This window comes from Triticum urartu, chromosome 2A (genome assembly GCF_056163025.1).
Source record: "Triticum urartu cultivar PI428250 chromosome 2A, HENAU_Tu73, whole genome shotgun sequence".
NCBI classification, from domain to species: domain Eukaryota; kingdom Viridiplantae; phylum Streptophyta; class Magnoliopsida; order Poales; family Poaceae; genus Triticum; species Triticum urartu.
The window spans coordinates 745,289,245-745,314,938 of record NC_141874.1 but is presented as its reverse complement, the minus strand read 5'-3'; the positions used below and the strand labels follow the sequence as shown (position 1 = coordinate 745,314,938).

Here is a 25,694-nt window from a genome sequence, read left to right as displayed (position 1 = left end):
CCTAGGTAATCAAGATCCTTAACCACAAGTGCATGGAATTCTTGTGGAAAGGGGAGGAAGAGATCAATGGAGGTCACTGTCTGCTGCCATGTTGCAGAGTCTACATGCCTACCAGCAAGGGAGCTGTGGGTATTCTCAAGCTGCAACTTTTTGTCATCGCCCTAACCTGCGCACAAGACGAAACGATGGACACCGCCGTCGACATGGACGACGAGCTCGACGACGCTGAGGAGTAGGTGGAGGAGAAAGAACAGGCAGAGGCGGAGCCGGAACCAGTGCCGAAAGGGAGAAAGAAGAAGCGGGCGCCCAACGCCAGGCCGGGCGAACCTCGCGTCAAGTGGACGTCGAAGGAAGACGAGTGCCTCGCCGAAGCGTGGAAGACCGTCAGCATCAACCCGATCATTGGCTCGAATCAGAACGCTGACACATACTGGAGAAGGATCAAGACGGCGTTCGACGAGCGCAAGTTGGTCGACCCTGACTTCACCAACATCTACATGGACCGCGGCGAGAAGGCCATGGCGAATCACTGGGCGGCCATACAGACGGCCTGCAACAAGTGGCATGGGATCGTAGAGGAGGTTGCGGCTCACCCGGGAAGCGGCGCCAATGTTGAGGGTCAGGTATGGCCATAATTCGCCGGCCCAGTTCGTCACCGATACTTTTTCTCCTCGGCTGTGTAGATGGTTCGGATGTTCAACATGTTTCGCCAGGACAATGGTGACCAAGAGTTCAAGTTCCTTCATGTGTTCTCTAGGATCGAGTTGTGCGAGAAGTGGAGGGAGGTTCGGCTCAGTCTCGCCAAGGCCAAGGAGACCTACAAGCCGGACGCGCCTGCCCCGGCGGCGGCAGAAGGGCACCCTGATGGCAACAAGAGAGCCAAAGCGGTGAGGGACGCGGCGCCCGCTGCCGAGCGGATGCAACCTTCGATCGAGCAGTGCATCGCCGACGCCAAGAACATCGCCGCCAAGAGGAAGGAGAAATCTGACGCGAGGTGGTCGACGTTGATGATGAAGCAGGACGTCAAGCTCGACCTTCTTAGGACTAACGTCACCGCGAAACCGACCTTGCGTTCTTGATGGTGGTAGACATGTCGACGACGGACGAGCAGGTGAAGGCGTGGTACCTGGTGGAGCGCAACCTCATCTTGAACCAGATGCCCGGGCTGACGGCGACCATCGCCCCGATGCCCACGACGACACCAACGCCGGCGACCAGCCCGAGCACAGAAGCCACGCCGACGCCGACCCCGAGCAGTCCCACGGCAGAGGAGCCTGCCGTTTGATGTGTTCCATGCCTATAATTCCTTCCCTTTTTGATCGCCGAACTTTTGACTTTTTTTGGCAGCACGAAAGACAAATTTGAATTTTTGAGCGTTCGGGACTCGAAACCCGGGGGCGCGACTGGAAACTCGATCGCCCATAAGGCGAAAAAACCGCCGGCGCAAATGCCAAAAGGCATTCGCCGGTTGCGCTGGGGCCAACCGGCTGGAGATGCTTGGCTGAGATTCCAAATGCGCATGTGGGCCACCCATGTCATCGACCGACCTTGCGTACAGACTAATCAGCCCCAGTGACTTGAACACACCCCAGCGGACGCTCCCGTGAACCGGGTCCGCGTACGCCAGGAGCGGGCGGCGCTCCCGCGGCCTCAGCTACAGCCGTGCACCGGGTCCAGCCTCCAGCGAGCCCCAAACCGAGCAGAGCGAGCGAGGGAGCGCTGGCCAAAAGCCCAAAACCCCGGTTGCATCCCAGTCCAGTTCATTCAAAAGAAAAGAAAAGAAAAGAAAAAACTCGTTCGCAATTGGCAAAGCCTTCCCTTCTTCCGGAAGCCTCCCTGCTGCTGCTGCTGCCTCTGCCAGCGCCACCGCCAGAGCGACACGGCCGTCCATGGCTGCGCCCTTCGTCTACACCCGCAGCTCCGGCGGCGGCACCAGTACGGCCAGCCTCCCCCCTCCTCCCCTTCTCTCTTTTCGACTCTCTCTCTCTCTCTCTCTCCGACCCTCGCTCTCTCTAAGTACGGCGCTTTGTGTGTGCAGGCCAGGACGCGGCCATGCGGGCGGCGTTCGACGGCGACCTCCGGCGCCTCAGAGGTCAGCCTCTCCCCTCCCCCCCCCCCCCCCCCCCCCCCCCCCCAATGTCCCTGAGCTTTACCCCGCCCCGCGAGGCCGTAATCTGTTCGGTCGGGCTAGGGTTTTGCTTCCGGCTGCCGCGGCGGTCGAATCCCCGGCGGCCACATGACATAATGCTGTTCAACGATGACGCGAATGCCACCATTGTTCCTTAGCCTTACCAATTTGCACTTGTGTTGAATCCCCGGCACTGGTAGCGTAATTTAATTTTCCTCCTGCACTTGTGTGGAGCACCATGATGGCGGGTTGTCCTGTTATTATGCTGCAATATTCTAGCCAATTGAAGTGTAAAACTAGGTGTATACTGTAATTGTTCTCTGAATTATGAAAACAAAAATTGTTCTCCGAATTATGAAAGCAAGCATTGTTCTCTGAATTGGGGCGGGGGGACTTGTTGGCGCAATTTTCTTTCTGCACTTGTGTGGAACAATGCTGTGATTTTCCTTTTAATTTGGCGTCAGCTCTCGCATTGTAGTCAATCAAAAGTGTAAAATTTGGTGTATATAGTTATTGTTCTCCGAATTATGAAATCTCTTTGTGCTATTGTGGTCTTGTGGTCTTTCTGTAAATTTGGTGTATATAGTTATTGTTCTCCGAATTAAGTGTAAAATTAGGTGCACGCTGTGATTTTTCTCTGAATTATGAAAACAAAAATTGCTCTCTGAATTGGGGAGCGTTTCTGCACTTGTGTGGAGCAGTATGATGGTGGGTCATCTTATTATTATTATTATGCTGCATGTAGACTAGTACTATGATTGTCTTGTTAATTTGGTGTCAGCTTTTGCATTCTAGTCGATTAAGTGTAAAATCTGGTAATAATTCTCTGCATTAAATAATCTTTGTCTGCGATTGTGGTCTTTTGGACTGTTCAAAGGGAAAGGCGAGTTATTCAGAATTTGGTCAAAACAAGTGCTTGCACGGGCGGGGCACATCTTATGACTTTACGATCAGATCACTATTCTTTCTGTCATGTCTATGCACTGATTGACTGTGTGTCCAGGATGTGAACCAGTCCCTTGACATGAGTGGAAATGGGAAGCCTTTAGGGTACCCTCCAACCCTCATTAGTTCGATCAAGTCAACTCAATTTCCGAAATCACAAATATACTTCATTTGATTGAACCAAGGAGGGATGAAGGGTACTCTAAAGCTCACCACTTTGCATGATTGCATCCCTGCTGGATTTAGTGAGGTTCCTGTCCATATATACAACACATGTGGGTTCCTTTTCGTTTGGTTGTCTAGCTAGTTATCATTTGGCAGTTTGATTCATCAGTGTATTGATGCTCGGGTGTTTATTTTGGGAGAAGGTACTGTAAAGAGCCTCGACGACCCAAGGGTGATCTTCTCTTTCGACATGGGTTATGGCCTTGGTGTGCTGCACATCGCAGCCGCCGAAGGGCATCTTGAGGTTTGCAAATACTTGGTGGAGGAACTCGGGGGAGATGTGAATGCTCCTGCTCCTGGAGTAGTAGGTCTTTCTCTAACTCTTCCTTATTTTTTCTAGAAATTGGCACCTGTCATGTCTATGTTTTGCACCATGAGATGTCTGAATTGCGTTGTTGTGCTTTTTGATTGCAGACTTTGCAGGCATGACACCCTTTATGTTATCTGCTCAGTCTGGCGATGTTTCTACTGTGAAGTATTTGCTTGATCATGGTGGTGATCTAACAATCAGATGCTAAAGGACGCACAGTTCTCCACCATGCGGCATGCACAGGTAGCTCCCCTGGCCCCTCACCCATGCAATTTGTTTTATATTACCATGCGTATCTCTGTGTAAGGCACTATGGGTATGCTTACTCCAATAATATCGTAGAAGAAGAAAATATATTTTTGATCATTTTTCATATGGATAAATTTGCCCCATTTATGATTTACACCATGGTGATGGTGGTCATTATAGTAGCAGTTATTTGCTGCTGTACACTCTTATGTGTAGCCACATGACTTGTGCAATTATGTTATTCACTGCAGGAAGCTGTAAGGTTACTGAGTTCCTACTCTCAAAAGGAGTACCTGTTGACATAGACTGTGGCCGTGGTACACCACTCCATCAAGCTGCTACCAATGAACATGATAAAACAGTGAAGATTTTGTTGGAACACCATGCAGATGTATATAATCCTTACCATTTCTTATTTCATTTTTCATTTCAGAGTTGATTTGCATAGGTAGCTTGTTTTATTCTGTCGGCTACTTGGATTGACAACTTAAATTTGACAGCTCATATTCTATTTTTGTGTTCCTTTGTGTTTTATAACAATTATTACTCTTCGCAGCCTAACACCACTGTCATCGGATTGGGTACTGCCCTGATGGGTGCTTTATTGTATCGTTCTTTGAAGTGCATGAAGCTGCTGATTAAGGCCAGTATTCTATTTTCTATATCTTTTCATTGCTTTGTTCCGATTTTGCTTAATCTACCATCTTTGCCATGCCTTTGTGTCGGTCTACATGGAGAGGGAGCCGTGAAACATTCTATTCCACAATCCTTTTTACAGGCTGGTGCTGATGTCAATTGAGGGGGCTCCCTTCCGATGACTCCGTTAGTGTTCACTACAGGGTGGGGAGGCTATACCAACTTTGTGAAGTTTCTGTTAAAGGCAGGAGCAGATCCTAATATTCCTGATGCTGTATGTTCTCAATATTTTCTAGATCTATGCTATTCGAACTTATGCTGATATGAATTTAAGCTGATTTTAGGCTTTGACTATGCCATGAGAAGTTGCACACACCTACCAAAATATTGCATGTGTAGGCAAAAGGTATGTGTGTGAGCTTCCATTTAACTGTTCATATCAACGATGCATATCATCGTTGCTGACTATTCCGTCTGTTCGGAAATATTTGACGTTCTAGTTTTGTCAAATTCTGTAAGTTTCATCAAATTATAATAAATTTACCAACATCTATCAAACCAAATTGCACTTAAAGAAATCTGACTCAGGAGAAAAGGATATCATCAAATATCCCTCTGATCCAATAAGTGTCGTGGTTTTAGTTCAAATTTGAATCAGTGGGAGTAGCACATTTTGACTTCTTCTAGAACAAGTGAACAACATGCTCTGTTCTTTGTATAGTTTTATATCATTAGCGTGAAATGGTTTTGAAGACGGTGAATGTCCTTGTATTGAACCCACAAGTACCTAAGATATACCAAGTGTTTCCCTATTTAATATGAGGTCGGTGCTTAACATTTGATGAGATACTGAGATCTCATAATACAGCATCCAGGGTAGCCACATTTGTCAAATGTACTCACCCAGCAATTACCAAAATAACTTGAATTCTCTTAGGCTGTGTTTGGATGTATGTATTCAGCTTACTTTATGTTGTTTTCTTCATCCCAATTGTTGGTATTCGTTCATTTACTCTGAAGTGTCAAATTATATTCGTGCTTTCAATAATCGTGGAACAATTTTAAAATTCATATGTAGCTACTTTCTCCTATAGTTTTATCTATATAATTCATGGGGATTCATAAAAGGTATGGCACTAAAAATCCCTGTTACCTCTCAATCTCAACTATTGCTGAAATACCTGTTTTTAGTCCCTTGCTGAAGGAAGGCCTTTTGGTATGCTGTCGGTGTATGTTGACTGTTTGAATTGCTACTAGAATTTAGAAATGCTTGCTGGGATGAATCCTTGTTGAGACATTTGGTACCAGTATTATGTAGACCCTGGTCCTCTCCCATGGTTATTATAGGGTGTGTTTGGTAGCATGTATGGACCTAGCCTAGTTGTTCTCTATCATACATGCTGAGTGTAGACATGCTGAGTCCATGCAGTTGTTGTTGTTTGGCAGTGATGTATGCGTTGAGACATGCTGAGCTGAGATTTTGTTTGGTAGGCTGCATGTGTTTAGACATGCTGAACAATTTCGAATTCTGAATATATTTTTTGAATGATGAACAAAATCGAAAAAATCTCAACACAAATTTAAACATATTTTGAAAATTTAAATAAAATTTGATATTCTAAACTTTTTTGGAAAATTAAAATAAATTTTGAAATTATTTTTTTAATTTGAACATATTTGAAATTACGAGTTTTTTTGAAAATTTAAACAAAATTTGAAAAATTTATAAAAAAATAAAATTCTATTTTTTCAAAATTCAAACAAATTTTGATTTCCTTTTGAAATTCCGAACATTTGCGATTTTTTAGAAAAATTGAAATTTCAAATATTTATTGAAAATTCAAACAAATTTTGAAATTATGATTTTTTGAAAGTTTAAACAATTTTGAAATTCAAACTTTTCATTTTTTCTGAAATTCTAAGGTTTTTCGAAAATTTAAACAAAATTTGAAATTCTGATTCTTTTTGAAAAAATAAACATATCTGGACGTGGTCTGATCGGTGGGGACGAGTGTCAGGGCCAGCATAGCTGCCTCGATGCACCCTGTCTGGGGTGCATGAGATGAGCATGGCTGAGGGCACTTTTATGCATCAGATGAGCATAGCTCAGATGAGCCCATGCACCCTACCAAACAAGCAAAAGTGGGTCGGATTGGGAACTTTTGCCCTCATACACCCTTCATGCACCCTACCAAACACACCCATAGTTCCCTCTATGGTTTATATCTTTTCATAATGTTCAGATTCTGTTACTGCATTCTAAAGGGTCCTTTAATTATGTACTCCCTCTGTTCCACATTGTTGTCGTGGTTTTAGTTCAGAAGGACAATAATTTTGGAATGGAGGTAGTAGTTAATTTCAAAAAAGTTGACATTTTTCCTTTTGTTGCACAGTATGGTAAGTTACCGATAGAGCTTGCTGCTAGACGCGACTGCATGGAAGAAGTTGAAATGTTGTTTCCTTTGACATCCCCAATTCCAACCATCCCAAACTGGAGTATAGATGGAATCATCTCGCATGCAAAATTGGAACGTGCAAAGCCACTGGTACGTTATTTATTCTGGATAATGCTTGTACGTAGTCCAAAGCATGTCTCCTATATTGTGCATGTGAAGTTTTGAACTGTGAAATACACCCATGTATATGCTCTTTTAGTAATACTAGTAAGCGTACGTGCAATGCACATTCATATTTGGTAGAATATAATTTGTAGAGATATTTGGTAGAATATTAATTGCACATTGATATTAGGTAAGATATTAATTGCACGGTAATTATGTGATTATCGCTGATATTGATATTTGGTATAACATTTATTGCATGTTAAACATGTAGAGCGTTTGTCATTGAAGCAATCTTGGTTGTTGGATTGACATTAATTGATGGGCCAAGATTAGTTGGATCTGCCCCTTTGGGTCTTTTTTTATTGGTATAGATATAGATATAGATATAGTAATAATTTGACATATTAATTATAAATAATGTCGGACCTTTTCCTCTTGTGATTAAAATCTTGTTGTGTGAGCAACTTCTGCCATTTGTTATGTTAGTATACTTGAGAAGTTACCAAATGTGCACTTTGCATTGCTGCATAAGCATATCTAGATACAAAGCTATAAAGAATGTCTAACAGAGTTGTTAAGTTTCTATTTTAATTGGAATATATCTTTGAAATGACGCTTCATTCCTACATTTTTTTCTTCCAATGTTCTATCATTCAGGGTGGAAGGCACCTTGAACAAACAAAAGCTGTACTCAAGTCACATGCAGATCAGGCATTCAGGCTCAAGGACTATAAGTTGGCATCAAAAGCATATGGTGTGGTAAGCCCCTTAAACCTTGTCTATGGAGTATGGTGGTTTAGAAGGTAACCTTTTTCTATTAACAGGGAACCAATAGCAGAACATTATTTGTTTGCTAACCAGTTTTCTACTATTGTTCTCTAGTTTCCTGCTTATTAGGTGTTAAATTGCCATTAATATGTATTCCTATTGGATTAATATTAAATCTGCGGGACTAATCTTAACCTGCCACAGTGAGATGATACTCGTATAACCTGTTATGTTTGACCATAGGCAATAGCTGTCGCGCCGAGTGCAACATTGTACGCGAACAGGAGTCTTTGCAAACTGCTGCTGGATGATGGTGAAGGTGCTCTGTCAGATGCTCTCAGATGCAGAATGCTGCGACCTAACTGGGCGAAAGCTTGCTACCGTCAGGCTGCAGCTCACATGCTACTCAAGGTGAGTTCCTACATGGTCCAGCTTGCCATTGTGTTTCCCCACTCTGTTCAGTCTATATAGTCGCTCATGTTCCTCCTTTGACGTGCTCTATGCCTAGGAGTATAAACAAGCTTGTGATGCTCTCCTGGACGCCCAAAAGTTAGATCCTGGAAACACAGATGTCGAGAGAGAGCTACGGTAATCTGCCAAGTGACATCCTTCCATATATCTGATGGTGCTGGGATTTCAGCTGAAATTTGTTTCATTTTGGTTAACTCTGTACAGGAAGGCCAGGGAATTAATGAAAGCTCACGGTGAGGCTGACAAGTGAAGCGTGCTTTGTTAGGGAAACACTCTTTTTTGGCTTGGATTAGAGTAGTTGATCAACTGAATGTGACCAGAAGAAGGCTGGTGGTACCTAACTTAAAGTCTAACTCTAGAGTCGTTGAATTTCTAGAGTTCTTACTACTGCTACTTGTTGATTGCATGCTGAGAGGATTTGGTGTGAAAATGTGCTGTACCTAACTTAAAATCTAACTCTAGAGTCGTTGGATCTAGCACAAATGCCCTATCTGTTGAATATTTGCTGATTTTTCGGACACCCTCCCATTTGCATCTTCTAACAGTTTATTAGGGGTCATTCAGTCACTCTCTGAACATGCATGAGAAGTTCTGTTGAACAATGTTGCTCGCTGATCATTTCAATTGTAAATTTGTAATACATTTACGAACACTATCATTTGCCTCGTGTTTGGTCGGAAATAATCACTCAGTCGGTGCAAACCCTTGGAGCCCTAATCTAGAGGCCTTGTATGAAAATGCAGAGATTCCAAAGAAATTCAGAAGAATCTGACAAACTGCTAATCTAGAGGAGTAAATAAATATCTAGAGGCCAGGGACAGACTCTAGGTTCGAAACAGGATGCCTAAGTCGCTTACTACTGTACAACTCTTTAGGGCTAATTAAACACATGCCAGGGATTTATTCTTGCCCTGCCAAAGCCACTTTAGGCTCTCCAAAATGTGCAGGTTAGGACATTCTTGTTGATGACTGGTAAATTAAATTTCTAGTTGTCGAGGAAAAAAAAGTAGCTGAAGTAAATATCTTTCATCATTAGATCCATCCATCAAATAAATTCTCAAATGTTATTTATTTGATTTTGCAAAGGTTGATGTGTTTCCTATAAATGGTGAACGTAAATGTATTTTCTATGCAAAAAAGATGTAAATGTATTTTGAAATATATTTTTTGATTGTGTTCACATATTTTGGGCCGCTTCCAACATTTGGCCCAACCCAAGAAGAACATGCCCAACCCTAAGCAGGCACGAGCTCACTCCACTCGCTAGCCACTACCGCCTCCACAGTCCACACCACTTCGCCGGCCATGTCAAATCGCCGCGTCTCGCTGCCGGAGTCGTTCATCGGCGTCAGCATGGAGCGGTTTGAGGCCAGCCTGGAGAGCGACGGCCTCGGACCCGGGTCGCTGGGGCCCGGCATGGACATGGTGAGGACCGTCGTCCAATGCTCCCTCCCCATGCCGCCCGTCTCCCCCGCCGCCCCTCTCTCGCTCGCCGGCGCGGCCTGGCTCCCCGGCGGCGCCGACCGCATCAGCGCCCTCCCCGACCGCCTCCTCCGCGACATCATCTCCCGCCTCCCCGCCGCGGACGGCGCGCGCACCGCGGCGCTCGCCTCGCGCTGGCGCCCCCTCTGGCGCTCGGCGCCCCTCGTCGTCGCCGACACCCACTTCCTCCCGCTCGGCGTCGGCGAGGAGGACTCATCCAGGGTCGCCGACCTCGTCACCCGCGTGCTCGCGGCGCACCCGGGCCCCTTCCGCTGCGTCCACCTCACACGCACCGCCATGGACGCGCACCGGGGCGAGATCGCGCGCTGGCTCGACGTCCTCGCCGCCAAGGGCGTCCAAGAGCTCGCCTTTATCAACCGCCCGTGGCCGCTCGACATCCGCCTCCCCGCCACGCTCTTCCGCTGCGCCCCCCTCACCCGCCTCTTCCTCAGCGCCTGGAGGCTCCCGGACACGGCCGCCGTCCCGCGCTCCGCCGCCTTCCCCAACCTCCGGGAGCTCGGTCTCTCCCTCGTCGCCGTGGAGGACCGCGACCTCGCCTTCCTGCTCGACAGAAGCCCCGTCCTGGAGATCCTCACCGTCATTCCGTCACAGGTCCCGGTGCGCCTCCGCCTCGTCAGCCACAGCGTGCGCTGCGTCCAGCTCTGCTATTCCATCGTGGCGGAGGTCTTGGTGGTGGACGCCCCTCGCCTGGAGAGCCTCTTGCAGTCATGGGGCCTCGGCAGTAAGTCCCAGAGGTGCTGCAGGGTTAAGATTGGCCATGCGCCCAAGCTGCGTGTTATTGGATACCTTCAGCCAGGAGAGCATGACTTGGAGATTGGCAACACCAGTATCAAGGTCATTACATATATTGTAGATTGTACTAGTAGTTTGCTCATATGTATACATTTGTCAATGACAATGTGTGCCATGCCATCCAAAATATGATCTTAATTAGCATATCTTCCACATTTAAATTGCAGGCTGGGACTAAGTTGACCATCAGCACCCTTGTCCGCAGTGACCTCAAGAAAGTGCCTAACTTCCTCCGATGTTTTCCCAACGTCGAGACGCTCCATATCCAGGTATTCGAAGATCATTTTACATTACCACTATCTATCTACGTAGCGTGCTTAGCTAGATTAATTGCTTTATGATCCAATTTGATACCTTCTTTTTTTGCAGTCTGAGAAGGCATGTGAGGAGCCTACCGGCAAGGTCGGTCTCAAGTTTTGGCTGGAGGGCGGTCCTATAACGTGTATCCGGCAGCAATTGAAGAAGTTGATATTCCGTGAGTTCCGAGGGTCGACAAATGAAGTTGCTTTCCTTAAGTTCGTCGCCGAGAAGGCTCGGGTGCTGGAGAAGATGGTGGTTGTGGTCTACTTGTCTTCGGGGGTTGGCGTGAGTGCCATGCTGAAGCCTCTGACTTGTGCAAAATGGGCAAATGAAGCTTGCAAACTCCAAGTATACAAGAGCATATACAGCGATGGGTCACGGCCGGTTTATGGCGTCAGGCTGGCATCGGAGGTTTTGCCCGCTGACCCTTTTGACTTGAAAGACTATTATGAATCGCTGCTGTAAGGTTAATAGTTAGTAGCATTGTTCCTCTGTTAGAAGACATTCTGGCAGGTACTTAGATCTGATTGTTATCAGACAACCTTTATCTATCTATCTATCTGCAGTTCATGTCATTTCTTTAGCAAGTTGCTTCCGTGATGTTACATCACAAAACTTGCGCTAAATATGTACCAGTACCAGTATCCTAGTACAAGGTGTTCCTTGGAATGTTGGCTGTCTTTAGCTTATTATTCTGTTTGCTGCTCGCGTGCCTGAATCCAGATTATCTAGTATGTTATGTTCATTCTTGTTAGAGTTTAACTTGTTGTTTTGTCACCGAGTTGAATAAGTGCATGCCTATGTTCATAAGTATGAACAGCACAACTGTGTGGTGTGCTGAAGTGTAGCGGCATGTTGCAGTTTGCCTGCAACTGAAGCCAACTTGCATAGGTGACAGAATGTGTTTCTGTCCTGGTGAGTTGAACCGCTGAGTGCGGCAGTTCAGTGTTTAAGTCAGCTTAGGCATAAATGTTTAGTCATTCGTTGTAATGAACAGGCTAATTGAAAAAGAAGAAGAAAAGGGCATGTGTTGCCCGGAACCAAATAGTACTGTCTCCTCTGTTTTTTCTTCGAAACTCTGAAGCAGCCATTGTTCTGAAAACTGCGTGCGTGTGTCAACAGAAATCAGAGAGCGAGAGAGACTGATGGTCTGAGCCTACATTTCTGATCTGTTGAGCTGCAAATCAGTTATGTTATCCAGCTATTGGAGTTGGTTTGATTTGTGGTCACCTGGTCCTGTTTCGAAGCTAGGAGTTCGAACCTCGCAGGCACAATCCTCTGAATTCCTTTTGCGTTTCTCCGATCTCATACAAGGCCTCTGGATTAGGGCATCTAGGGTTTGAACCAATTAAATGGATTTAGAATTATGCTCAAACTCTTATGCCGTTGCCATTTTACATGAAGAAGGTAGGAGTTATTGTATTCCAGTGAGGTATTTATATGTTGTTTTTTACATGAAGAAGGTAGCAGTTATCTAGGGTATCTTGATGGAAACTAACATCTATCTCAGGTATGATTCACTTTGTTTTCTCCTTTTTCTCTATATATTACATATTCCCTGCACATATCTTTCTTGGTGTTGAAATATAGTTAGTTGATGGATACCATGGAATTGACTTGATTGTGAACTTAGTGAGGTTATAGTAGCACTGGCCACATTAAGGGGTTTCACCATTTTGTGTGGATCTGCACGAGTGTCATTTTTCAGTAGCGACCATCAGTTCCCTGTGATGTGTTTCCCGAGTAATTTCAGTTTAATCACGTGCCTCAGCTATTATCCATGTTTGCCCAGATTTGTCATTGTTGTGGTATAGATTACCAGGAAACGCCACTTTTCACTGAGGTGTATCTTCAAATTACACATGTTTATTGATCGATCCAACTACATTACTTGATTCTCTTGTGTTCTTTGTCATTGAAAGATCTGCCTTTACACTGAAATTAGTTCTTTGTACAGATTTGCCACTTTGCGCGTTATTTGGCAATTTGCTACTAGAGAGGCCGCTTCTGCTTTCCTCGCGGGTGTTTAGTGGTGCATGTTTTTCTTCTTGCATTTTCTCTATATGTAAACGAAGATCTGTTTCAGTAATGATTTGCTTTGCATATGTACTGTTTGGTGCCAATGAACCTTCTCCTCTAAGTAAGAACTGAACAATGCATGATTCTTTTGCATTTAGAGCACGTTGGTCTTTGAATACCAGTAGAAATATTTGATACTGATGTTTTGTTTGCCTATTGCTCGCCTGTATGTGTTGCGTTGCCTCTACCTATGGTGTACTACGTCATTCTTCCCATCATGGTTGAAAGAAACTGATCCATAGTAATTATGGAGTGTTTCTGTGTGCCTTTTTGCTTCTTTTCTATTCGTGGTCCGAAGGATGATCGCTGGTTCTGTAGGGAGAAGCTCATTTTAAACTCTCTTTGGAGCTCATGTACATTTTCTTGATGTCAAAATGATAGTAGTTAAATCCCCTGTCAACCCTGAACTCCGTCCTTATCCTGGAAAAGTTGATATGACTGTCGTTGTTCAGCCGGAGCCTGTGCTTGCCCCTGCTTCCATTTACATCTCTGAAGAACAGACTGCTTCCGTTGGCTTCGTCAACGCTATTGAGGAGATCAGAGCATCTGAGAAGGTTATCATAGAGGATCTGCACCGTATTCGACCACCGCTGTCCTCTCCAGCTATTGCGGTAACTTTGGCTGGCACTGCTTTTGCCATTGCTTCGAGCAGGATCCTTAATGCTCTTCATGCAGGATCTATTCTGATTACTTCCTCTCTTGGGCCTGTATAGACAGAAATCTTACACTACGCTACAGGAGTTTTTGCAGAGCCTATCCTCTTACCCTCTGAAGAAAATTTAAGTGAACTTGTCCATCAAGTCTCCGCATGCTGTTTCGAACATAAAATGAAGATTTCTGAAGTTGAGTTGGCCCAAACGTGGATGGATATATCTCCTCAGTACAACCAACCTGTGCCTAATCTCAGAGCCCAACTGATCAATGAAGGCATCGACTGAAGACTGCTATTATTGGATCCTCTGCAGGTTCATGATATCCTGTTTTTCGTTTTCCAATCGTGAGTAAAGTCTGTTTTAAACCTTAAGGTTGTAGAGCTCGTCAAAAATAAACCCTCACATCAAAATCCCTGAAATTTATATACCGGATGAAAAGTCCCTCAATTTTTGGTGAAGTCTAGATTTGGTCCCTCAACTTTAAAACCGGACAACTTGCGTCCTTAACTACTGAAACCGGCCAATATTCATCCCTGGTCATTGTTTTGACCGGTTTTGGTGCTCTCCCAACCCGGTTTTGACCGTGCCGACTCAAATTCGCGTACCTTTTTCAAGTCCGCTTAATGTTTTCAAATTGGAGTACTTTTTTCAAATACGTGAACTTTTAAAAAATGTACTTTTTCCAAGTTCGCGTACTTTTTTAAAGTTCGCGTGGTTTTTTCAAAGTCATGTATATTTTAAAAATTGACGTACTTATTCATATTCGCGTACAATTTTTGGATTTGAAAATTTTACATGAATTTGAGTCAGCACCGGTCAAAACCAGGGTCAGTCAGCACCAAAACCGGTCAAAATCGAAACCAGGGACGAACCTTGTTCGGTTTCGTTAGTTGTGGGTGCAAGTTGTCCGGTTTCCAAGTTGAGGGACCAAATCTAGACTTCACCAAGAGTTGAGAGACGAAAAGTATACTTTTCTTTTTATACCGTGTACTACCCTCTCGATCAGTTTAAACCAATTTGACACACCAGGAAAAAGACAATCCCAGTGGGATAACTTTGTACTCTCACTGATTAAGTGGACCCACGCGTCATTTTCATCTACGCTCTGGGAATGGATCAGAAGCGCTCCTGTGCATGCGTACATGTACGCGTCTAGCCGGCGGCCAGAATCGAAGCAACTTGCTGCGTTGTACGTGCATGTGTGTTCTGCTGTGTTTTTATGCATGGATTACCTCGGAAGGTGCTTGGCTCGTGTATTATTTGTGTCTCAGCCGTACTGGCCGCTGCGACGACAGATGCCGTTCACTGCACCGGCAAGACCAGCATGCGCACGCTGCGGTGAATTCCATTCCTCGCACTAGCAAGGCCTGCATCGTTCGCCTGCACTCCATGCTCGTGCACAACGGCGGCCTGGAGAGCAACTCCTGGCTGGACATCTTGGCCACACGCGCGCCCGGTGACGCGACGCTCAGCTGCCGCCAATGCCTTTGTCTGGATTCGACAACTCTGGTGCAAGCGCACTCCCAATTGGACGTCGTTGCGCGCTATGCCATGATGCTCTACGGAGGGCTCTAGATGAAGCCACTCATCATAGTGCACATCCTAGGGCGTTAGTGTCGCCGGCGGCATGTCAGTTTAGGATGCAACTCACATTCAGTTTGGGCTACACGCACGACTGCGTTGATTTCAGGAGGGAGAGAGGCACCAGGGATATATAGAGGATGGATATGACATGTGGGATAGGGATGTAAGCGAGAATAGACTCTGCTCCTGGGCGGGATGAAACTGTTCCCGGTGCGCCAAACAGGTTCAGGGTCGGGATCAGACCAGGATCATTAGTACAGGGTACACACTTAATGGATTTCGAGGTGAGGGTTTATTTTCAACGAGCTCTACAACCTCAAGGTTTAAAATAGACTTCACTCTCCAATCGTTGCCCATCTTTAGCTTATGCCTCTTTGTCTTTTGTTTAAATCTTGTCCTTGGCGAACCTATGGTGTGTATTTGGCATATCCTGGACCTGGACCTTGTCACTATGAGCTACAAAAATAACGGTTGTCGGCATTGCAGTGTCGTATGTCTGGTTTGTTGCGGCGCTGGACAGCGTTGGGCGGTAGGCTTTGTTGCAGCAAAAGAAATGATGTTCGACCGTACAACATTGTGTGTCCGACTTGCATCATGTAGTGTCGTGCGGTCGGCTTGGGAGCAGTAAATAAAACTTCTTGCATTGCAGCATTGTCGGTTCAGTTTGCGCAAGCTTTGATTGGCCGCCATTGCAACATTGTGTCTCGGTTTGCAGCAGACCTTGCATCGTGAAGCACCTACCTTGCAGCATGCACCGTCACACAACCGTGCAGTAAGACCATCCGGCATTGCAGCAAAACCGTCAGGAACAAAAATATTCTATGCACGCAACATTCAAACCGAATCAATTGTTGCAAGCGCTTGCAGCATGGAGCAATGTTGTAGCAGACACTCCAAAGTGGTCGCAACACACACACACACACACACACACACACACGGTACACAACATTTTAAAAATGATTTGGCAACTATTACCACTGCTATCTTTTTTTGCCTTCCCTCGTTGAGTTCATGCGAGTAATGGTGGTGTCATTTTTCTAGAGTATCGGTCTTATCCTGTAGCTACCAGTAGTCCTAGTACTAGCTAGTGCATGGGAGAGAAAAAAAAGAGTTCATAGCAGCAATACACGGACACAGATCCTCTGACGTAGCTAACCCTGCCTTTCCCTGCCTTTCGGTCGCTGACAGGTGGGCCCCGTGCTTGATGGGACCCATGTGTCAGTGCCTCAATGGCAGGATGGGCTACGTCAAGGGATCCTCGTCCGCAATACACTAGCCTTTGTAGTTTTTTTAAGTTAACCGCATGTATCATTAATCACAAATAAGGTGAATACAAGCACGCACGCGGAACCGACCAGAATAGGTCGAAAGACAACATGTGGTCACAGAACTTTCCAGAAAAAACGGAGGTACTCCTGCAACTGCCATTGCCGCCGGTAACCATCACCGGACTCGTAGGAAAGCCATAGTCCAGAAAGGCGTTGTGAGTTGATGAAGAAGCCCGCCGCCGGCACGGCCTTTGTCGTGCTGGTGCGTCGACCGGGAATTGTTCCCACCCTCCTCGTGTCCCGGAGCCACCGTCAGGTGTCAATGTCGTCAAGGCCAAACGTCAGATGAAGGCCTAAACCCACAGACCGGAAGGGTCTACATGAGACCACCAATGACACCGCCTGGGACGACGACCACCGGGTGAAGACCTAAACCCATAGACCGAAAGGGTCTATAGGAGATTGAGCCGCCCATCGGCTAGCTCCTTGACGCTGCTATGGATGCCGTCGAGACGAAATTGGAGCCGAGGCATTATTCTTGGATGCGGCATTGCTGTCACCGCCAGGAGCAACACCGCCCACATGAAGCCTACCCTATCTACGGTCGGAGCAAAACCCCTGGGTCCCCACCCCCTCTGGTCGTTGGAGGAGGCAGGGACCAGCGGCTTTGCCCGAAGGAAGGAAGGAAGGAGCAGGGTCGGGCCGGGCCGACAAAAAAAATCGGGGCCCTGTGCCAAACTCTAAAATGCGGCCTGTTTCACTAGTAGAAAAATCTCCAAACTATAAATCTATAATCAACTTATCTACAACCCCTTGTGGCCCCTCAAGCAAAAAAACAAAAACAAAAACAAACAAACTAGGGCTTGTGGAAATATGTTTTCCCAATGTATCCAGGCATGCATGTGGTAGCTCAGCTAGCTCATTGCGTGCGTTCGTCATCTGCTCTGCACATCCACGGGGATTCCCTCCCTTCCCTTCGCTTCAATTCCCTTGTGCATTTTTGGTTTGCCGGCCTACTGCGACCCCCCCCCCTCACGATACTTGCAGATCGCAGTGGCGATCGAAACACTTTTCAACCCGAGGTCGATCTCGGTTGAGGAACTCCTCGGCCGATTGCGGATCGCCGAGGAGCGCTGCGCCGCGCCCGCACCGAGCCATGGGGGCAGGCAGCTCCTTCTCACTGAGCAGCAGTGGGAGGCGCACAAGCAAGGGCGCGAGGGCGGCCAAGACTCTAGTGGCGGCGGCGGTAACAATGGCCAGAACAACCTCCGTGGCAAGAACCAGGGGCGGAGAAACGACTCTCGCCCACCTCAGAATGGTGGCGGCAATGCCGGCGGCTCCGGCGGTCACAACGGAAACGGTGGCCGCGACATGAGCAAGGTCAAGTGCTACAATTGCAACAAGCCAGGATACTTCTCGCGGGACTGCACCGAGCATGTGTGCGAACGCAAAGAGTAGGTCAACCTGGCAGAAGGCGGGACCGAGGAGTCCACGCTCCTCCTGGCGAGTCTCACCGCAACCAAGGAGATGGCCGTGGAGGACGTCATACTCAACAAGGAGCGCTCCTAGGCGTGCCCGAAGGAAGGAAGGAAGGAAGGAAGGAGCAGGGCCTGGCCGGGCCGACAAAAAAATTCAGGGCCCTGTGCCAAACTGTGAAGTGCGGCCTGTTTCACTTGTAGAAAAATCTCCAAACTATAATCAACTGATACATGTGCTCTGTGTGGGGCTCGGGACAGTTGGTGACATGCGCTCCTCTCCTGCCCTATGGCAGGTAGTGTCTGGGTGCTAGCGCCGGATCATATACTGGAGATAATGAGCGGTCATATGAAGGATAATGCAAAGGATTGGATTTTTGCCTTACATAAGATCATGTCGCAAGATGATTTTGTGCGAGTGGTGGTAACCCTTTGGGCAATTTGGGGAGCGAGAAGAAAGGCCATTCATGAAAATATTTTCCAAGCACCAGCGACAGTTCATGGTTTCATCAATTCTTACATCATGGAGCTGCAAGAGATAAATATTAAAGCTTCACCTGCTGCTGCCAACACCACGCCACAATCAAGGCCATCTTGGATCCTGCCGGCACCAGGATACTCGAAGTTCAATGGTGATGCTGCAATCTCTAGGCATGGTTTTGGTTCCATCGGCGTCATTGCTAGGGATCAGGGAGGTACTTTCCTGGGTGCTTCAGCACTTGTTTTCAGATACATATCCGACCCATCCACTCTGGAAGCTTTGGCTATACGGGAGGCTTTGGCTTTGGCGAATGATCTATACATCCAGCATATCCAGGTGGCTTCCGACTGCAAAGTAGTGGTGGACGATATCCAGAAGCGTAACTTGGCCTGCTATGGTGCGATAGTTCAGGAAATTAGAGATATGTCTAGTTCTTTCATTTCTTGTAATATAGTCTATGAAAGTAGGAGCTCCAATTTTGAAGCTCACAATTTAGCGAAGAATGCACTTATCCTGGGAGGTGGCCGCCATGTCTGGTTAGGCCATCCGGAAAATCTGTCATCCGTCCCTGTAAACATTGTGACGAACTAATAAAGCTTCGCGGAATTGTCTCAAAAAAAAATCAACTTATCTACAACTCCTTTATGATATTGAATTAAACCCTCTAATTCTAATTTCCTTGGCATGCCTCGTACATAACTAGATTCATACTATTATTTATTCTCTAGAGGGCATAACTTAGATGTTGAAACACAAATAGTGTATGATTATATATGAATGATGGAAATAACGAAATTAAAGGGACGCGCGCATCATCAAACAGTCAGTAGGAAATTATTTGTGGAAGCGAGGACGTCAAACGTGGCCTTGTGGCCCGGCAAAATAAGAAAAAGAAAAAGAAAAGGAAAAACTTGGGCTTGTGGAAATGGTCCTGGATGAGGCGTACGTGAGGGAGTGATGGATAGGCGAGACGGTATGACACACACCGAGATGGATCGAGGCGATCGATCACGCGGACAAAGATGTCACGCCCGTACTCCCTCCGTCCAAAAATACTTGTCATCAAAATGGATAAAAAAAGATGTATCTAGAACTAATATACATCTAGATACATCCCTTTTTATTCATTTTGATGACAAGTATTTTCAGACGAAGGGAGTACGTATTAGAGCAACTCTAATGGGAGGACCCATTTTGTCCGTTTGGGTCATCCAAATAGAAAACTTGGCCCAACGGGGCGACTCAAACGGACGTCCGTGTCCGCCTGCTGTCCGTCCCCGATCCAAACCTGACCCAAATCTGAGAACAAATGGGTACGAAGCGGACGGAAGTGGACGCTCTCGTCCACCGCTGTCGCCCGCTCGTGTCCGCCCCTAGTCCCATATGTCAGCGACTGCAACGCCCGCAGCAAGGCCACCGGTGCTGGTCTTCACCGCGCGCTCGGCCGCTCCTCCGCACCGCAGCAAGGCCACCAGCGCCGGTCGCCGACGCGCGCTCGGCCGCCCCTCCGCGCCGCAGCGAGGCCGTCGGCACAGGTCGCCGATGCGCGCTCGACCGCTCCTCCGCGCCGTTGCGAGGCCACCGGAGCAGGTCGCCACGGCGCGCTCGGCTGCTCCTCCACGCCCCAGCGAGGCCACCGGCGCAGGGCTCCTCCGCGCGCTCCTGCTGGGGCTCGAGGCCCGGACGGCGGCGCGAGCAGAGGGTGGCTGCAGCAGAGGCGCGAGCAGAGAAAAATCTCGCGGGGGAGGGGATCCGCGAGGAGGAGAGGAGGGGCGGCGCGAGGGAGAGAGAAGGGGCGGCGGAGGGAGATAGGACAGGCGCCGCGACGAGAAGGGGACGGGCGGCGCGAGGTAGAGAGGAGGGGACGGGCGGCGCGAGGGAGAGAGGAGGGGGCGGGCGGCGCGGATAGTTTGGGTCTGTTTTTGTGCCGTGCGTTGGATACAAGGCTTGTCCACCCCATGTCCACTAGGCGGACAGGTGACCCAAACGGACACGAAATGAACAAAATCGATGTCTGTTTGGGTCCTTGCGTTAGAGTTGCTCTTATTAATCACACAGCACTCCCCTGCGTACGTACGTACACGCCATTATCAATCGTTCGAGACTCGACTCCTCCTCGGATGGACCCTGCCTGCCTCACAAATGGCGCGGAGGCAAATCCAATCCATGTGCCGCGAGAACAAGTGCCACACACTACTCCAATCTTTCTGGAGCCGGACCCTAGCTCCATGCGAGGCGAGGAGCCGTCCGTATCTCACTCAGCGTGACACACACACACACACTTAGAGAGACGCCTACCAGATGGATCGATGTGGACGTGTGGGATGGCGACCGCATGCAAGAACGCCGCGACCAATACCTGCCACCGTGCCGATTCATCTGCGTACGTGCGTCATCTGCTCCGCTCCCCTGATCCACGCGGATTCCCTCCCTCCTTCCCTTCCCTTCCCTTCCCTTGTGCATTTTTAGCCGCCGGCCTACCGCGACGCGATTCCGTCCGCTTTTTTAGCTACTGGTGTGGTGTGCTGACTAACTTGCTGGCTACGAACTCTGCTCAGTACCTTCCCGCAACCGGTGCTGCGAGCCTATAGTGTGTATTCCTTGCCCATCTTTAGCTTAGGCCTCTTTGTCTTTTCGTTTAAATCTTGTCCTTGGCGAATCTATAGTGTGTATTTGGTATATCCTGGACCTGAACCTTGTCGCATGAGCTACAAAAACAACGGTTGTCGGCATTGCAGTGTCGTATGTCCCATTTGTTGCGGTGCTGGACAGCATTGCAGCATTGGGCGGGAGGCTTTGTTGCAGCAAAAAAAAAGATGTTCGACCCTACAGCGTTGTGTGTCCTACACTCCTACTTGCATCATGTAGTGTCACGTGGTCGGCTTCGGAGCATCGCAACATCGTGTGTCTGGCCCTGCATTGCGAAGCACCTGCCTTGCAGCATGCACCATCACACAACCATGCAGTATGACAATCCTGCTTTGCAGAAAAAACGTCAAGAACAATAATATTCTGCGCACGCAATATTAAAAAAAAAATCAACTGTTGCAAGCACTTGCAGCATGGAGCAATGTTGTGGCAGACACTCCAAAGTGATCGCAACAACACACACACACACACATGGTACACAACATTTTCAAGATGATTTGGCAACTAATACCACTGCTCTTATTTTTTTTGCCTTCCCTAGTTGAGTTCATGCGAGTAATGGTGGTGTCATTTTTTTAGAGTATCGGTCTTGTCCTGTTACCTGTAGTCCTAGTACTAGCTAGTGCATGGGAGAGAAAAAAAAGAGTACATAGCAGCAATACACTAGCCTTTTGCAGCGATTTTTTTAATGTTAACCGCATGTACGATTAATCAAAAATAAGGTGAATACAAGCACGCACATGGAACCGACCAGAATGGGTCGAAAGACAATATGTGCTCACAGAACTTCGCAGAAGAAACTCAGGTACTCCTGCAACTGCCTTTGCCGCCGCTAACCATCACCGGACTCGTAGGAAAGCCGTAGCCCAGAAAGTCGTTGTGAGTCGATGAAGAAGCCCACCGTCGGCATGGCCTTTGTCGTGCTAGTGCGTCGACCAGGGATCGTCCCCACCCTCCTCGGGTCTTGGAGGCACCGTCAGCCGTCGAGGCCAAATGTCAGATGTGCTGCCACCAAACCTGTCTGAAACCGCCATTCTCTCTCGCCCACCAGTGACACCGCCTGGGACGACGACCACCGGGTGAAGACCTAAATCCACATACTGAAAGGGTTTGCAGGAAACTGACCCCATCGGCTCCTCGACGCCACCATGGACGCCGTCGAGACGAGACCGGAGCTGAGGCATTATTCTTGGATGTGGCGTTGTTGTCACCGTCAGAAGCATCGCCGCCCCACACCCGCCCTATCTACGGTTGGAGCAAAACCCGGGGTTCCCACCTCCTATAGTCGTCGAAGCATACGCCGGAGGAGGCAGGGGCCAACGGCTTTGCCCGAAGGAAGGAAGGAGCATGGCCGAGCCGACAAAAGAATTGGGGCTCGGTGCCAAACTCTAAAATGCGGCCTGTTTCACAAGTAGAAAAAAAAATCTAACTATAATCAACTTATGTACAACTCCTTTATGCCTACAATTCTAATTTTCTTGTCATGTGTCGTGACTAGATTCATATTCTCTAGAGACATAACTTAGATATTGAAACACAACGTCTAGACGAATTAATATATAATCATATACTCCTTCCGTTCTCAAATATAAGTCTTTTTAGAGATTCTAACAAGCGACTACATACGAAGCAAAATGAGTGAATCTAAACTCTAAAACATGTCTACATATATCCGTATGTTGTAGTCCATTTGAAATGTCTAAAAAGACTTATATTTAGGAACCAAGGGAGTAAATGATGAAAATAATAACAAAACGAAATTAAAGGGATATACACGTGAAACAGTTAGTTGGAAATTATTTGTACAGTAGAAGTGAGAGTGAGGAGGTGAGAGACATCAAACTCGGCCGTGTGGAAATGATCCTTGATGGAGAGACGAGACGGTGGATCGATGCATGAGACGATCACGTGGACGAAGATGTCACGCCCTTGCCTTGAGTACTAGTACTAGTACTCGTCGTCTCATTATTGTGAGGAGGATTGTACTAAAAAGGAAGGAAGTGACAAGGAGATAGCACCTTTCCTGTCCTCCCCGCGTTGAGGTCTTGTGCTGCGCCCGGGCCTGGGAAAGGAAGGAAGGAGCGGCACTTGTGTCGGTTGGTCTTCTCTTCCCCGTCGCTTCTCCCTGCAGAACAAGTTGCAAACCAAGACACACACACCATCATGCAAAAGTCATCAAGGTCAAACCAAGACCACCAACGGACCCCCAGAAAAGGCTCCGGCCCTGCCTGCCTCGCAAGTCATTGGCAGTAATAATAATATAATCAATCGTTCGAGACTCAACCCGACTCGACTCCTCCTCGATCGGCTGCCCCACAAGTCGATCAGAGGCGGCATCTATCATGCATGGACGGAAGCAAACCCACCACAAGAAGGCCGCGAGGCAGGCAGATGGATGGGGACGTGTGGGATGGATGGCCACCACAACAAATGCCGCGGCCAGCACGTGCATGCTACTTGCCCCTGCCCCGACCGTGCCGATCCAGGAGGAGGAGGAGCCATACCCGATCTGCCTACGTGCGTCATCTGCTCTGCTCCCCTCATCCACGCAGATGCCTTCCTTGTGCTTTTTTAGCTGCCGTCATCCCCCGCTTCTTTAGCTACTGGTTTACTTGATGGCTACTCTGCTCAGTACCTTCCTGCAACCGGTGGTCTTCACCGCGTGCTTTGTGCTTTGTGTGTATAATTCTTATGGCCGTGTAACGACGCATACATAGTATTACAGTACAGCCCGAGCCTATCCACCCCTCCGCCGCCCTTCCCATGTCCTCCGGCTCCGCAAAAGAATACCACATATGCTATGCTAACGCCGGAGCGCCGGTTCCAGGTTGAGGAGGAGATCCGGGCAAGGCGTGCCACCCACATCGCTGCCGGCCTGCCTCCCGCTCCTCAGGCACTATGTCCACGTAATGGATTCGAGCCTCGCCGATGGTCATGGACGCAACACCTACGCATCGCAGTCGTGTGTACACGCCCAAGTCCCACCACTACCTGGCCATGCATGCAGCCCGTAGAGTCCTGCCTCCCAACGCGTTTGCCGTCTCTGAGGTCTGAGCCTTCGCGCCAAGTCTTCCACGACCATGCATCTCCCGGCCGGCCAGCCTGAGCCTACCGCTGCTTGGCGCACTCGATCGTGCAGCTTCTCACCATTCACAACATGCATGTACACACACAAGGAAATACAAACACAGCTCTATATGTATACGCACGCACAGCAAGCAGCCGCCGCATGAAATGGCTAGCGGGAGTGGACGGTGCTGCTGCTGCCGGTCATCCAGGACAGGGTCTCACGAGCGCTCGCCCGCGTCGCAATACTGATCTATGCCGGCCGGTGGATGTACAGGAGCTGCGAGACGAGGCGGTGCAACACATACCCAACTCTATTTGCATGAGATGGACACATGAACGACAGCGACATCCACACCGGTCGCTCTGCTCGCCGTGCGCCCGCGCGCACCATGGTGGCGTGGCTGCCGGAGCACAAATGGTGCGGTGCGGAGGAGCATGCAACATGTACCGCCGCCCAATTCCATGCATGTATCGATATGCCCTGCTATGCCGTGCCGTGCTGTGCTGCTGGGATTCAGCTCATCTGGTTAATTTGGTTTGTACAGTAGGGTAATGATGCATGCATGGGACAACAAGTACTACTAGTAATCCAATCCAATCTTTTTTGCAGCCGACGGTGATAGCTACGGACGGTCCATGCCATGCGATGCGAGCACTTGTACACCAGATGGATGTAGACATGTTGGATGGCGACCACAAGAGCCCGAGCACATGCCGAGGACGACCCTTGCGTCATCTGCTGATAGACGCGATTCCCTCCATCCCTCCCTCCCTTGTGCTTTTTTAGAAGCCGGTGGTGGTTCTCCGACCTTGCTGGCTAGCTCTACTCATGAGCCTGCTTGAACCGGTGGTGCGCTAGCTTCACCGCGTGGATTGGATTGCACAAAGGCACCACATTGACTCCTAGTTTTGCAGAGAACATCCGTTTACGAATTTTTGCCACTTATCACTAATTATCGATCTAATCTTTTGCAGAAAACACTGATTCGGTCTTTTTAGGCATTCTAACCTCAACTATGACATGTGGGGCCGCATTTGAGATGTGGCGTAACGGTAAACAATCGACGACGTTGGACTGGTCTTTTCCCCAAAAAAAACCCTGCCTAAAAAAACACTCCCTCTTGCCTCCCCTACCCCGATCCAGATAGGGGTCGATCATTCCCTCCTCCTGCCCAGCTGCCGTCGTCGTGCGCGTGCTTTGCTGTACGCTGGTCATGGCGAAGCGCGTCGCGCGCACCGAAGGGCCGCTAGGCTCTTTCCTGCAGAGCGTCGAGCTGCTCGCCGCCCAACTGCACCGCCACCGCGGCCTGGGCCAAGGTGCTCGCCGCCCAACCGCACCACCACCGTGGCCTGTGCCAAGGTGCTCGCCGCCCAACTGCACCGCCGTCGTGGCCTGGGCCAAGGTGCTCGCCGCCCAACTGCACCACCGTCGTGGCCTGGGCCAAGGTGCTCGCCGCCCAACTGCACCGCCGTCGTGGCCTGGGCCAAGGTGCTCGCCGCCCAACTGCACCGCCGTCGCGGCCTAGGTCTACTTTTGCGGGGCCC

The 25,694-nt window shown here is 48.4% G+C and overlaps 3 protein-coding genes and 1 pseudogene across 5 annotated transcripts; all 4 read left to right on the top strand.

The window, feature by feature from the left end:
• Window positions 1-1,774: 1,774 nt before the first annotated feature.
• Window positions 1,775-4,767, top strand: LOC125540290 (uncharacterized; annotated as a pseudogene). The gene is made up of 7 exons (XR_015617687.1): window positions 1,775-1,935; window positions 2,039-2,092; window positions 3,442-3,606; window positions 3,713-3,851; window positions 4,109-4,248; window positions 4,414-4,500; window positions 4,636-4,767. The product of XR_015617687.1 is annotated as an uncharacterized LOC125540290 (transcript).
• Window positions 4,768-4,801: 34 nt separating this feature from the next.
• On the top strand, window positions 4,802-8,680 carry LOC147987600 (uncharacterized). 2 transcript variants are annotated; one of them, XM_087545399.1, is made up of 6 exons: window positions 4,802-4,899; window positions 6,887-7,039; window positions 7,715-7,816; window positions 8,069-8,236; window positions 8,334-8,413; window positions 8,501-8,680. In XM_087545399.1, the coding sequence occupies exons 1-6, from the start codon at window positions 4,852-4,854 to the stop codon at window positions 8,544-8,546; spliced, it is 597 nt and encodes a 198-aa protein (XP_087401525.1). In that variant the 5' UTR covers window positions 4,802-4,851; the 3' UTR covers window positions 8,547-8,680. The 2 variants fall into 2 exon arrangements, with proteins under 2 accessions (XP_087401525.1, XP_087401523.1); XM_087545397.1 differs by lacking the exon at window positions 4,802-4,899.
• Window positions 8,681-9,368: 688 nt separating this feature from the next.
• LOC125534497 (FBD-associated F-box protein At4g10400-like) lies at window positions 9,369-11,594 on the top strand. The gene is made up of 3 exons (XM_048697708.2): window positions 9,369-10,633; window positions 10,759-10,860; window positions 10,961-11,594. The coding sequence occupies exons 1-3, from the start codon at window positions 9,602-9,604 to the stop codon at window positions 11,354-11,356; spliced, it is 1,530 nt and encodes a 509-aa protein (XP_048553665.2). The 5' UTR covers window positions 9,369-9,601; the 3' UTR covers window positions 11,357-11,594.
• Window positions 11,595-18,473: 6,879 nt separating this feature from the next.
• Window positions 18,474-19,022, top strand: LOC147987599 (uncharacterized). The gene has a single exon (XM_087542446.1). It carries the CDS (start codon window positions 18,474-18,476, stop codon window positions 19,020-19,022), a length of 549 nt encoding a protein of 182 aa, XP_087398572.1.
• The last annotated feature ends 6,672 nt before the right edge of the window (window positions 19,023-25,694 follow it).

Bases quoted from the DNA above. Each gene is read 5' to 3' on its own strand.
- LOC147987600 (XM_087545399.1), top strand. From the start codon at position 4,852: ATGAGAAGTTGCACACACCTACCAAAATATTGCATGTGTAGGCAAAAG. The intron at 4,900-6,886 runs GTATGTGTGTGA...TTTGTTGCACAG, and splicing joins ATTGCATGTGTAGGCAAAAG to TATGGTAAGTTACCGATAGA. The intron at 7,040-7,714 runs GTACGTTATTTA...TCTATCATTCAG, and splicing joins TGGAACGTGCAAAGCCACTG to GGTGGAAGGCACCTTGAACA.
- LOC125534497 (XM_048697708.2), top strand. From the start codon at position 9,602: ATGTCAAATCGCCGCGTCTCGCTGCCGGAGTCGTTCATCGGCGTCAGC. The intron at 10,634-10,758 runs GTCATTACATAT...TTTAAATTGCAG, and splicing joins TTGGCAACACCAGTATCAAG to GCTGGGACTAAGTTGACCAT. The intron at 10,861-10,960 runs GTATTCGAAGAT...CTTTTTTTGCAG, and splicing joins TCGAGACGCTCCATATCCAG to TCTGAGAAGGCATGTGAGGA.
- LOC147987599 (XM_087542446.1), top strand. From the start codon at position 18,474: ATGGAGCTGCAAGAGATAAATATTAAAGCTTCACCTGCTGCTGCCAAC.